Here is a 14266-nt window from a genome sequence, read left to right on the forward strand (position 1 = left end):
GGTTAAAGTGTATATGTCCGGGGAAGTTGCTAATAGGATCAGGGTAATGGACACTATTAGAATATATAACCAGAACTCAGTATACAAATTAACGGTGCTCGTGGAGAGAAATATCTCCTTAGTGAGAGCCTTAGGTTGAGATAATGTAACAGAACTCGCCTGCCAGTCTGCATGTGGTAAGTACAATGCAGTGTACTGTAACCCCTAATCTGTGCCTGTAAGGATTGAGTATCCTAGATATGCAAAATAGAGAGTAAAAAGGAATGGTGCCTTCGTGGGTACCGGTGATAGGAAAGAGAGAGGTAAGAAAAAAATAATAATAATAACGGAGAGGGTACAGTGCTGAGTGCACACGTAACCCGTCTAGGTGGTCAAAACACTGAGTTAATTGAATAACTTTGTAATAGTCGCCCGAAGGGCATCAGTGTAGGTTCTAGGTAATGAGAAGCCCAGCTGTATGGTCCAGTGGGGCGGGTGAGGGTCTCACCCGAGGTAAAGCCTAGGTCGGTGTGAGTGTCGGCAGAGTGGATATGATCTCCCGGTTGTCTTAGCCCGACGCGCGTTTCGCCTGAGTGTCACAGGCTCGTCAGGGGAAAAAGACTCCCCAGATTGAGGAGTCTTAAATAGCCCTCTCCGAGACCTCATTGGTTGCGCGAGGCCTGAGGGGGAGGGGTTAGGGGACGGTGGCCGAAAAGGCTCAAAATGGATTGCCGGTACTCATTCAGAAATTCCGGAATGAGGTTTAAACAATATCGTTGTGGAAATCAGGAAAAGAAAAGAAAGAGATTGAGAGTGGGTGCAAGTGTCTGCCCAGGTGAAGTGTCTGCGACAGGTCAGGTTACCTAAGACCGGGTGGGTTTTTTTACTTTTCATTTAAATCACGACCATTGATTTATTACCATCAAAAACCAGCACTAACGCTGGCCAGTACTGAGTATCTCACTACAACCACCTTATGGTTAGGTAGTGTTATTGTTATTTTTAACTTAAATTGATTGATTAAGGTGCTGAGCACCTCATCGTCTCCCTTCTCCTCCCCCCTCCCCCCGTGTACATAAATCAGTTTATGTTACCGAATAAAGATTAACTTTTTAACTGTTTTCTTTTGACATATGGGGAATATCCCCATAACAATTAGGACAGATTCCGTTCTCTTCTCGAGGTCACATGTCTGCTCTTTGCCAACGCCTTACGTCCCGGTTGTGCCACGTTATTGGGTATCGGGATGCGTGTGTTCTGCATTCCACTAGTCTGTGTCTGTATCAGTGCCTCTGTTATAGACTGAGTGATAGAGGACGACATTACCCCCATCGCAGAGGTTAAAGCTCTGTTAATGGATTGTGCCATGGTAGCGTCCAGGAGGGATTGAAACTCCTCGGATGCCATGAGGCTGGCGTCACTTAAACCTCCCTTGTTAGAGGGGGAAACGCCTGATGTGGGGCACATAGACCCTGAGGGTCTGTCACTCTGATCCTGCATAGCAGATAAATCCTTACAGGGAATATATATACCCTAGTTCAAATAGTGGAAAATATTGGGCCCAGTAAAATCCTCTATACACTTGGTACCTAGCCAATATATATAGCTTGTAAAGGAACTAGCTTGAGGAAAAAACAGCACAAAAGAAGGGTGTCAGGATAGATTAATCCTCCACACCACACTTACAGTTTGGTAGAGATATGACAGCCAATAACCTGTAATAATATCCCAGTCTGGGTCTTAGGAGAGTGCTTGGCGGGTAGGAGAAGCCGGTAGGAGCTAAAACCCAGCAGATTCCCGCCGAAATCGCGGTAAAATGGCCGCCGCGAGTGTAAGTTACATTCCCGGCGACATAAAACCAAAAAGATGGCCGCCGCGCTACCAACTGCGCATGCGCGACCGGGCTGAAAGCGGAAAATTAATTTCAGGGACCGCGCATGCGCGGCCGCCCGCAAAACCGCGGAAAGACCGCGGACATAAACCGGAGGTGCAAGCCAAGCACCAGAAGGTAGAATAAAAAGCCCCAGACACCTAACAGGGAAACAATAGGTGAGGGCAGGGAGGAATCACTCTCTGAAGCAAGCAAGAAGCACTCTCCTGACACCAGAAGGGGATACACCACAGGAGCAAACAATAATGATATCACAATATAAGTATTACACACAATTTAGTGAATAAACAATTAATGTGTAAAAATTAAATACAAGTAAATGTATAAAATTTCAGGAGTAGCAAGATGAGGTACTTAACTTGTCTGAGGGAGCAGCAAGAAAGAGGAGGAGTCAAGGAACACTACACCTATATGGATTATACTGTATGCTGATTGGTGCTACTGTTACCAGGCTATTGTTATGGTTTCTTTTTTTCTATGATTCTCTCATACTTCCCTTTTCTTGCTGCTGGGAGTATAATAAAGAAAGAGAATGCATAATAGGAGCCTCCGTGTCTTTAATAAAATCATCATGCTACCTGCAAAGATGCTCCCGTTGTGCTGAACGCTGCTGGAGGAAGTCTTGCACCCAGGCAGACTTTCTCCATTATAGACTCTTATTGTGTTCATACAGCACAACCCTCACAAAACAGTCATAATTTTCCTATTTCAGTAGTTGATGCTAATCCTAGGCGTAGCTTTGATACCTTTAACTCTCTTCTTCGCCTTGCTGTGGCCAACCCCCAAACTAGCTTTGCATGCTACTTTACTGACAAGATTGAACACCAAAGGAAAGAATTCTCCCCACCTTGCCGTTCTCTTTCCCAACTACACGTAGATCATGCCTTTCCTACCCTTCAGACTTTCTCCCCGGCTACAGAACAAGAGGTGGTTGTTCTTCTCCTTTCCTCTCGCCCCACCACTTGCCCGCTTGATCCTGTCCTATCTCACCTTTTCAGATCTCTCTTCCCCTGTCTTGTGCCTTCCTTAACACACATCTTCAACTGCTCTCTCTTTGTAATTGTCTCTGCTGACCTTAAACATGCCACTGTAGTACCCATCCTGAAAAAAACATCTCTTGACCCATGCTCCCCTTCTAACTATCGTCCCATATCCTTGCTCCCTTTTTCCTCAAAGCTTCTAGAAAGAATTGTCTTTACACATATGTCTCACTTCCTCAATTCCAACTCTCTCCTTGACCCTCTTCCATCTGGCTCTCTCCCCCTCCACTCTACTGAGACTGCTCTTATCAAAGTTACTAACGACCTAATCGCAGCTGAATCCAAAGGCCACTACTCCATAATAGTTCTTCTTGACCTCTCTGCTACCTTTGACACTGTTGATCATGTTCTCCTTTTTCAAACTCTTCAATCACTCAGTCTCTGTCCTCTCGTGGTTTTCCTCCTATCTCTCCCAACGCTTATTCAGTGTCTCCTTTTCTAATGATACCTACTCCCTTCGTCCTGTCTCAGTTGGAGTCCCGCAAGGCTCTGTCCTTGGTCCCCTTTATTTTCTCTATATACTGCCTCTCTTGGCAAACGTATTACCTGATTTGGATTCTGTACGCTGATGACACACAGATATATCTCTCCTCCCCAGACCTCTCCCCTGCCGTCCTTCAACGTGTCACTGCTTGCCTTTCTTCCATCTCTGACTGGATTACCTCCCGCTTTGTGAAACTCAATCTTTCTAAAACTGAGCTCCTTGTCTTTCCTTCTCCTAATACCGATCCTCCTCTTTCGCTCTCCCTTTAAGTTAGTGGTATCCACATCAGTCCATCATTGCAAGTGCGCTATCTTGGCATTATACTTGATTTTGGCCTCACCTTTGAGCCTCACATCCAGTCTGTTACTAAATCCTGTAAATTCCACCTTAAAAACATAGCCCGCATCTGCCCCTTTCTTACACAAGATGCTACTAAGGAGCTTGTCCATGCTCTAGTAATTTCTTGCATGGATTATGACCCTCTCCTAATTGGTCTTCTCAAAAGCCGTATTGCCCCTCTACAGTCTGTAATGAATTCTGCCGCCAGACTGATTTTCCTCTCTAGTCGGTCCTCTCACACCTCACCCCTCTGTCAGACCTTCTCCTGTCCGCTGCTCGCACCCGTACGGCCAACTCATGCTTGCAGGACTTCTCGCGGGCGGCTCCCTTCCTATGGAATAGCCTGCCTACCTCCATCAGACTCTCCCCTAGTCCTCAATCGTTTAAGAAGTGCCTTAAAGCCCATCTCTTTAGGAAAGCTTATGGCCTCCCAGAGTAACCTCTACCTCACTTACCTGTCTCTTGCTCTCTCCTAAAGGGCAGCACTCTACTCTCCTCCAGCACTACTTCACTCCCACCTTATTTGATTTAACCTATTGTGTTTTACACTCCACCTCCTATAGACTAAGTTCGTTTGAGCAGGGTCCTCGTTAACCTATTGTTCCTGTAAGTTTTTGTAATTGTCCTATTTATAGTTAAATCTCATCCTCTTATAATATTGTAAAGAATCTTTTGGAGCCATATAATTGGCAGTAATAATAAGCGTCACACTCAAGCGGACTCAAGAGAGGACAGAGCTGACCAGCGCTGGACAGGGGTTAACCAGTTCATTAACAGTTCAACCAATGACATTAAGCCGGCGCCAGGAACCTTAATTCAAATGAAGTTGTTATGGTGCCCCGATTGTTCCATTAAACATCAATGTAACACTAGCAGAGGTGAAAAATCATTGCAATTTAGCTGTTTGGCCTTAAAATGTCTAAAGTCCTTGTTAATCCTCTACAAATACCTGTTTAATAAATAAACCCATAGTAATACTGAGAATCCAGGGGTTGTATTCACTAAATGGTGAATTGTACTAAACTATATCATTTCAAAGAATGCAAACTATCATACAAAGTCTCCTGCCCAGCTATAGCTGCAGCTTGATTTATAACCCAGAAATTCACTAGTTACTGAATAACATGTGCAGATAGCAGCCCTGCTGGACTGGGCTACTGACTTTAAACCGATCCGCTCGGCAATCGATTTAGACATCTGCGTGATGAACATCTCACAGCGGGAAAAAGCCCTCCGCGATCCGATTGGCCGCCGCCGACCAGTGCTGGGATCGCTTAGCGGTCCTGCTGCGTTTGACCCGATCTGGCGCCATTTTAGAAGCGGGAGTTGAAGGGGCAGGTGTCTGCAGAGCGCGGGGAAATCAGGTGCGGCGACCCGGGAGAGACGGAGCCTGGGCCCCTCTGAACGCAGACCGACTCTTATAGATGACTTGAGACGGTGAGGCTCTCTGCGGGGAAGGGGGGCTGTGGCCCCTGGTTGGGCTCGTGCTGGGGGGCCCCTGGTTGGGCTCGTGCTGGGGGGCCCCTGGTTGGGCTCGTGCTGGGGGGCCCCTGGTTGGGCTCGTGCTGGGGGGCCCCTGGTTGGGCTCGTGCTGGGGGCCCACGTTATTCAGAAATAGAGGCCGGGGATGCCCTCAGCTCCCCTATCCAAGCCCCTTACTTGGCTTTCTAAGATGTTCTGCAGCAGCTGCTGCGGCCATGGGGCAGATCTGGAGCAAACTGAGCGCTGTGGCGCTATCACCATGGAAACAGCCCGGCTAATATAGTCTGCTGCCCCCTTTATTGACCTTAGTGTATTCTGCCAACGCCTAGAGTGGGTACAATATACTTTATTAGAGTTATGAAGGGACCCCTCCCCCCTCTGTTTTTAGTTCAGGTGTGACCAGTAAGTACCACACCAAGAGGTAGGTGAAGGTAGGTCACCCAGCTGTGGCCAGAGGTAGGTAAAGGTAAGTCAGTCACCCAGCTGTGAGCAGAGGAAGGTGAAGGTAGGTCACCCATCTGTGAGCAGAGGAAGGTGAAGGTGGGTCACCCAGCTGTGGCCCGAGGTAGGTGAAGGTGGGTCACCCAGCTGTGGCCCGAGGTAGGTGAAGGTGGGTCACCCAGCTGTTGCAGGACTCCCATGAGGATTTGCCTGAAGGGTGACTGAGAGCATCATGGGAAACAAAGTTTTGCAACAGTTGGAGATCAGCCTTTTGGACACCCTTGGTATAGCCTGAGGTGTATGACCGTGTAAGAGGGTCATTATTTCTTCGAGTTCTGTAAGAAACTAAGATCCTGTTACCAGCAGGATTATTACTCACATTTATAATAATTTGTAAATAGTTATAATAGTTGTTGGTTTCACAATATATGTGGTGGCACACTGTTTGACAATCCAACACCTGGGGATTAGGGCTCCTGTCATGCTTTGTCAACCATCTCCTTTTTACAAAAATAAGTATAAAATAATGAAATAAGACAGTGTGTCAGTTGTTTAATACCTACTTATTAGCTTCATGGCAGTTGTGATCTGAACCCAGGGAGTAACTGAACCATGCTGTAGATCCGTGATGAGCCTGCAAACTCAAATCCACTTGAAACATATTCAAATGGCAATCATCTATTGTATACACTGCTCAGTTCAAATGTAATTTCACCATATATTTTGCGCCCAATACATTTTTCTAAAAATAAGCAGTTTATTAATGACTTGAGATCTCAAATCCTTTGTTGTTAATGGGCACTACATTAAACTTGTCTGCATCCTTTTATGATTAACATACTCTGCCTGTCAAACATTATATGGCTAAATGTTAGGACTGACATAAAACAAATAAGGTTTTCGGAGTGAGGTTCATATATTTCTGACTGTTGCTCCAGTTCCTCATTGTTTTAAACTATTGACACTTTAGGGGAAAACATTGTTTCTGCTGCATTAAAAACTGCAAACAAAAGTTTAGTTCCACCTCCCCCTATCGCTGTATTAGCCTCATTCCTTCTTACAATTTAAAAATAATACAACATGGAAGTGTGAATCCTAATATAAGCGGTGTGAGTAATGTCCTAGTGTTTGACACGTGCAACAATAAAATACGGTAACACTCAAAGCACCACAAACACCATATAGACCAATGTAGTGGTTATAGTCCCAGGAGTGTACTGGCACCATCATCCTCAAGCCACCCCACAATTATAAGTAGTCAAATTATTTGAGAACAGATTTGACTTCTCACTTTGGTTTTGCTGTTTGCCAATCACTGCCTCAACTAAAGTTACAGGCCTGCTGGAAGCACTGAGTGAAGCCTGAAGGTGCAGGCCTTTACTCTGGAGTTTTGATGGGAGCTCCTAATAGCTTAGGAGCGGTGGGGAGCAGCACCCAGCAGAAGTCATGTAAGAAGTCACGGGTTGTCTATTTACAGTAGGGAACACCAGGGCTCTTCTGGCACCATAACCACTAAAGCACACTATATTGGTTGTTGCGTTTGGAGTGTTCTTTTTAATCTGTATATTATACGTTTGTTAGTGCCAATTAAGCGGGAATCTTTATGAACATGTGTACCTATCTTTAAGTGTCTTTATTTCTGCTTCCATCTAGTGTGCTGAAAAAATGGCTGTTTGTTCAGAGGAATCGCGTCTGCTACCTTTATTAGAAACTTTGGAGGACTCTTCTTGTTCACATACAGAACAAACAGATGCATATCTTTCCCTTGTTAGGTAAGCATAACCGACAATCTAAAAAAATAAAATTTGTGCCAATTTTGTCCCCAATGGGGCTGCAGCGAACTGTTGGAGGCCCGTCTCAGAGTCACTGATACTTACTGGTACATTGCTATATCAGCAAATTGTACCACATCTAAGACTGATTACAACAGATGCTGTATGTGCCGCAGAGGTAATTCTTTGAGCTGCTAAAGACCAGGTAGGCCATGGTTTTATCTACATCCAAGAGGAGTGCTTAGGATAGGAGCAGCAACATTTCAGAATTTCATAAGAGCAAATATACTGAAGTACTGTATTATAAAAAGGAACCTATAGAAACCATAGTCTCGCCACATAATCTCCTTTTAGCCATGACATTAAACAGAAGTTAGTAATACACTTCAGAAATTGTTCTGTTAAATCAGGGTATACTTTGACCTGACCCTGTAAACCTAACCTATTTGCTTGTGCAGAAAGATTGTTTGCTTCTGTACTGTCTCATCAAGGCACCAAGAAAACTCCTATTTAGTGTTGGTTCACTAAACAGTGAATTAAAAACCAAATTGCTACATTGTTAGTTGTATAGTAAAAGTTTTTTAATTTTTTTTTCCTCTTTAGCCGTATAAGTGGAGAAGACAGCAAGGAGTTTATGGTGCTTGTTGAAGGGCAATTTCAACGACTCTGCAAAGTATTTAAGGTATGGAGTTTAGAGTTCAACTTGTGTTTGGTGTGAACACTTCTCATATGCTCTATGGTTGCTATGTGAAGGTTTCTTGTTGGGAGACAGTTGGTGTGTTTTTTTTTTTTTTGTTTTTTTTCTTCACATTTTGCACTGTTTATTTGAAAATCTGGCTATTAAGTTTGCACTGTGCTTTATCAAATGGAAAATGAACTGAAACAAGCCTATAAATGGTACACTGAATTAAGGGGGGTAACCCCAGATGTAATAAATGTGTAGAGTAGAAGTAGTGTACCAAAGGGGGCACTGGGATGCGTAGCAAATTGTGTACGGGATAACTCCAGATAAAGAGAAATCTATCATATATAAAAGACACAAGGTCAAAAATAAAAAATGTTTAATTGTTATAAGAGTATAAAAATTGTCACTGGCAATAACCCGATGTGCTGTATAAAAAAAAAGTGAGAGACCCAAACGTGAAAAGTAATAAAAAAAAAATTAAATCGATATATCAAATAAAATCTGGCGTACTCAATATCATTATACAAATAAGCGCATGTCTGCACTCTAAATAGTAAATGGATTTCTGATTTTTTTTGGGTGCATTTCCTGGTGTGACAGAAGGAAATTCTCTACTTTAACCATTCTTTAAGGCAGACCTGCAAACTCCTTTTTAGCTTTGTGACTGGATATGCTTGAGCCCTAGAGGGATTAGTTATAGGATTTACTGGTCTGGAATAGTCTCCGAGCTGCCCTCTCCACAAAATCTTTCACGCTAAAACTAATTTTATATTTCAGGCACACATTTCTCATGCGAACTCTGATCTTGGGAATGCTGCACTACAGGCATTGGGATTTTGTGTATTTAACAGCAAAATTGCATCCGGTTTATCAGGTAATAAAGTGACTTGGAATGTGATGCAGAAACCTTGTGATTACATCCATTGCTCTGTAAATAATATTCCCCAAGCATTTTATTTTACCTCTATAAATGTTATAGCATAAAGGATGCACACTCATTGCTTTTCAGATATTACATAACATCAAGTAATCCCTCTGAAGAGTTATGAAAAATCCTGCTTCAAACCACTTCAGATTCGTTGACCCTTTGTATGTTAGATGGCAATTTGATTATATATTTCCTAATTTAACTGCATTTTTTTTGTTTTCCCCAAAATAAACGGAGTGTGGTGTCTAGCTTAATTACTTTAGTCATATACCCAGTAGAAACGTCTTGGTATTTTTTTTTATATATTTTTTTTTTCCCCCAGCTCCTGAGATTGAAGAATTGATTTTAACTTTGAACAGTATTGCTGCTAAGGGGACAGATAAAAATAGATGCACACGAGCACTTTGGGTGATTTCAAAACAAAGCTTCTCCTCTGAAGAAGTTGGAAAAGCAGTAAGTAGTTTGGGCTTTTGTGTGCTTTTTTTTTTTTTTAAGGTTTTGGTTTAAAGAAGCAGAGCCTTAAAGTTGCTCTGTCACTTCCAACTTATTTCTACTATTTTTCCTCTTAGAATCTGTACTTCTTTGCTTTCTGATCTATGTATTTTTGCCACACTTGACAATGGGTGTGCCTCAAGGCAGGCTCCTTTGTTACACTAAAAATGTGGAACTTGTCATAAACTCCACAATTTGTCAAGTGCAAGAAAAATGCACATTGTACATTTGAGGTGATTTGGTAGTTTGTTTATTCATTTAAGTAATAAAACTGATTCTCTATGAAGATACCTGGTTTTCTTCTGTAAAAGCAGTAGTTAACAGTTGCTCCCTAGTCTATCTTTATTTTATTATGGTGCTGCCATGCACATCCTAAACTGAATGTATTGTAAGGGAGCTGCATTCATAGATTGTGTGTAAATAGTTGTCATGCTGTACACCAACCAGAAGAAAACTAGGTGATACAGAGTGACTGACTGAAAAATGTCCTCGTTCAGTTGCATGGAGGGGCGGCAGAGAAATCCTGGACATGTGTTACTAGCAAGCAATGTAGATAGTACAGAATTTGTCCATTATTTCATTTATTTGTAGCTATTGTATGTTTCTAGCTATATTTTAACAACCTCGTTATTGCCTTCCAGGTACCCTCTATACTTTCTACATTAGAAAGTGTTCTTAACAAAGATGTTCAGTCACTTGTTATTGAGTATGAAGCACTAAATGTTATTATCCGGTAAGCAATGTTACACGTTTTTACTTTGCATGCATGTTTTTGTTTATAAAGTCTTATCGTCTGTTACTGTAATGTTTAAATTACTCCAGTGACAGTCAGTATGATAGTCACTAGATGTGCTTCTGCAGAAATAGACAGGTGAAGCTCTATTTCAATCATATGGTCTCTAGAGACCTAGTGTACAGAATGAATGATGCACACGTCAAGTAAGGGAGGGAGTTTTATTAAGGAACAATGTACATCAATGTTTTGGCCCTAAAACAAGCCTTTGTCATCGAGACCATTTGGTGCAGAGTGATGTTTTGGATTGGCTTAGATTATGAAGCTTAATAATCTCAGCCAAGGAGGCTTGATTACTGCACAGGGAGCAGGATGGTGTTGGAGAAAAGGTAATTGAAGTACCTTTAACCACGGAGTCCACGGTGACTAGTACACTATAGCAACAAAAATAGTTGCAAATGAATCCTGTATTCAAGTGCCTGTGTCCCAGGCTAGCTTTTTGGTTGAAACACCCCCTCCAAATTAGCAATTTAAAAAAAAAAATAATAATAATCAGCACACGGCAATATGTAGGTGTAGGCTGGTTCCTGCCTGTTTGTTGATGGCTGAATAAACTTCCATTTCACTATGTAACATGATTTCAAGACAAACCATCCAAAATTAAGTTTTCATGCTGTCTTGTGACTAAGGGGATCAAGCAAGCCTTCAGAATTTTTTTTTAAATGTTCTATTTGTATGGTAGTTCAGTCATTTGGCAATGTTGCGTTATGCCATCCTGTGTCAAAATAACCATGTTTGCTTGTTTCATTATAATCTGGCTTGCTTTATTTCAGACTCTTGGACCAGGCTCCTACACAGATGACAGATGAAGCTGTGAGATGGGCTAAGCTCATTATCCCTTTGGTAGTTCATTCTGCTCCCAAAGTTAGGTTAAGGAGTGCAACTGCTTTAGAAATTGGAATGCCGGTTTTGCTTAAGAAACAGCAGGAAGTGGCAGTTGTAACAGAACAGCTGATGTCGTCTGTAAGTGTCTATTGATTTCTGAGTGGTTTAAAGTGTTGCTGTACATCAGTGTAACTAATTACTAAAACTTCAATTTGAAGTATTTTCATGAAACCTTTGTATTCAGTGTACTTTCTGTGTGAGAATAACCTATTTCTCTCCTCCTCCCTCCCCCCCCCCCCCCCCCACATATTGCAGAAAATCCTTGCTGAAATGCAGAAACTCTTTGCAAGTAAAAATGAGACGTATGTGTTGAAATTGTGGCCATTATTTGTTAAATTACTTGGAAAGGTAAGTAAACCTTAATCCACAATACTTTTTATTAAAAAAAATATATATTTTTTAGTTGTTTATTTACCAATTGGGTTTTTCTTTTCTCACAACCCAGACATTACATCGCAGTGGGACATTCATTAATTCTCTACTGCAGCTTGAAGAATTGGGTTTTCGAAGTGGATCGCCTGCAGTGAAGAAAATTGCATTCATTGCTTGGAAGAGCCTTATTGATAATTTTGCATTAAATCCAGGTAAATTCCTGACTTTTTTTTTTTTTTTTTTTTATAGCAGGATAATTTCATCCTACCCAAGTGCATAAAGTTGTAGGCATTGCGACTGCATATAGGATTCAAAGAGCGGGGCATGCCACTGTGACACTGGCAGGGGGGGTGGGGGGAAGGAGGAAAGGAGAGTAAACTCCCCTTTCTATTACAGAGGGGGGTGGGCACCTAAATAATTTAATACTACACTGTCAGAAATACATGCTTGTGTTCCTGACATTAGAGTTACTTCAAATCGGGCTTCCCCAAACTCAAGCCCTCCAGATGTTGCTGAACTACAACTCCCATGATTCTCAGCCTATCTATTTCATTCATAGAATCTCTGGAGTTGTAGTTCAGCAACACTTGGAGTTTGGAGAAGTCTGCTTTAAATGCATGCATATTTTTGGGGTTATGTCTACCAAATAATGCCATTTATTTTTCTATTCAGACACTCTCGTTAAGAAGCTTGTATTGTCTGGATTGTGAATTGTATTTTGGAGAGTGCATTTTAAATGTTAAATATTGAATTTTTTTTTTTTGTGAATCTATTTGTACCTTCAACAAAAGGTTGAGAGTTAAAGGACCACTTCAGCTTAATGAAGTGGTCTGGGTGCCAGGTCCAGCTAGGGTTAACCCATTTTTTTATGTTTATAAATTGGTTAAGCCTTCCCCCTAATCCTCTAGTGGCTGTCTCATTGACAGCCGCTAGAGGCGCTTGCGTGATTCTCACTGTGAAAATCACAGTGAGAGCACGCAAGCGTCCATAGGAAAGCATTGTAAATGCTTTCCTATGCGACCGGCTGAATGCGCGCGCAGCTGACTAGGAGAGCTCCCCGCCCAGCGCTGGAAAAAGGTAAGTTTTCCCCCTTTTCCCCCTTCCAGAGCCGGGCGGGAGGGGGACCCTGAGGGTGGGGGCACCCTCAGGGCACTCTAGTGACTCGTTTTCCTGGCACTAGAGTGGTCCTTTAAAAACATAATAATGAAAGCTTCAACATACATATTTAGTGGCACTGTACAATTGAATTGTAAGTTGTGATGTAGGGAGCCTAGAAAGTCGGTTTTACCCTTTGCTTGTTTTTATACTTGCTTTTTATAGATATCCTTTGCAGTACAAAGAGACTGAAACTGCTTATGCAGCCTCTAAGTTCTATTCATGTCAGGACAGAGGCCCTGGCACTGACCAAGATCGAAGTATGGTGGTATCTTTTGATGAGACTTGGATCTCAGCTTCATCTACATTTTGAGCAGGTAGGTGATATTAATTTTTTGTTCACGGTTATAATTCAGTTGTCAGTAATAATTTGTGCCCTTCAGTCTGCCAAGTAGAGTTGCATTATTTTTGCGAAATTAAGTTTTATACAAATACACAAAAATAAGTCCTGTGCTCAAAGCCCCAATACTCTAGGGTGGGGAGTGGGGGCAGCAACGACTGTATTACACACCAGCCCCAATATGTACAGTAAAAAAACAAAGAAAAGTTACCTGTGCTCTTTCCAAATTTCTATGCATATTTACACAAATGGAGGTTATTTAGTTACTACAATGGCCATTAGAGGGATGCCCATCTGCTATGTCAAGGCAAACGTCTTAGATGGGTCCTAAACTGACTTAACCTTCCTTCTTTGAGCTTCTGGCAAATATATCTAAACCCCTAAATGCTTTTATTAACCATTAATAGGGAACACATGGGGTGGGCGGTAGCATTGTAACATAGCTGTGTGATACAAAAGTGAATACAATTGACCCCCAACACGTTACTGACGCACATGGTAGTGTTGCCGAAGGAGGGGAAAGACGCCCCAGCTATAGGCCAATCTCCCTGTTGAACACCGATCTGAAACTATTCGTGAAGATCCTAGCCCTCACCATCCAACTGATCCTACCAAAAGTGATCCACCCCGGATCACGTGTGATTCGTCAAGAATAGGGAAGCCTGGGATAACACCACCAAAGTCATCAATTAGATATACGCTGCCTGGACAACCTCAACATCCTTGCTCCTGATATCCACGGATGCAGAGAAGGCATCCGACCGTGTAGATTGGCCCTTATTGTTTGCAACGCTGCAGCATCTGGAACCTGGTCCGAACATGCGGGCATGGATCGAAGCCCTATACAATAACCCATCGGCAAGGATCTATGTGAATAGTACGCTATCACGTCCGTTCTCAATACGCAATGGCACCCGGCAGGGATGTCCTCTCTCACCCCTGCTGTTTCTACTAAGCCTGGAGCCCTTTTTAAATGCAGTGTGCGAAAGGGCAGCCATCATCGGCATATGTGGCAAGTGGGGAGAATGCAAAATCTTGCCCATGCCGATGACCTACTATTCACAGTCCGAAACCCAGTATCGGTAGTCCCGGCTGTCTTGCAGTTATTGAATCTCCAAATTAATTATACAAAATCGATACTACACCTCGGATGTGATCGCACCTTAATCCCCTCTCTTAAAACGCAAA

At 42.5% G+C, this 14266-nt stretch overlaps 1 protein-coding gene across 1 annotated transcript in view; it reads left to right on the forward strand.

The window, feature by feature from the left end:
• The first annotated feature begins 5064 nt into the window (after positions 1-5064).
• RIF1 (replication timing regulatory factor 1) overlaps positions 5065-14266 on the forward strand; it is a 335763-nt gene continuing 326561 nt past the window's right edge. Inside the window, exons 1-10 of the mRNA XM_063429519.1 lie at positions 5065-5170; positions 7310-7428; positions 8032-8110; positions 8891-8987; positions 9364-9494; positions 10175-10266; positions 11100-11289; positions 11467-11559; positions 11657-11795; positions 12904-13055. Of these exons, the coding sequence (XP_063285589.1) occupies positions 7322-7428; positions 8032-8110; positions 8891-8987; positions 9364-9494; positions 10175-10266; positions 11100-11289; positions 11467-11559; positions 11657-11795; positions 12904-13055 (1080 nt within the window). The 5' untranslated portion in view covers positions 5065-5170; positions 7310-7321. The remainder of the gene's footprint in view (positions 5171-7309; positions 7429-8031; positions 8111-8890; positions 8988-9363; positions 9495-10174; positions 10267-11099; positions 11290-11466; positions 11560-11656; positions 11796-12903; positions 13056-14266) is intronic.

Source organism: Pelobates fuscus, chromosome 8 (genome assembly GCF_036172605.1).
Source record: "Pelobates fuscus isolate aPelFus1 chromosome 8, aPelFus1.pri, whole genome shotgun sequence".
NCBI lineage: Eukaryota > Metazoa > Chordata > Amphibia > Anura > Pelobatidae > Pelobates > Pelobates fuscus.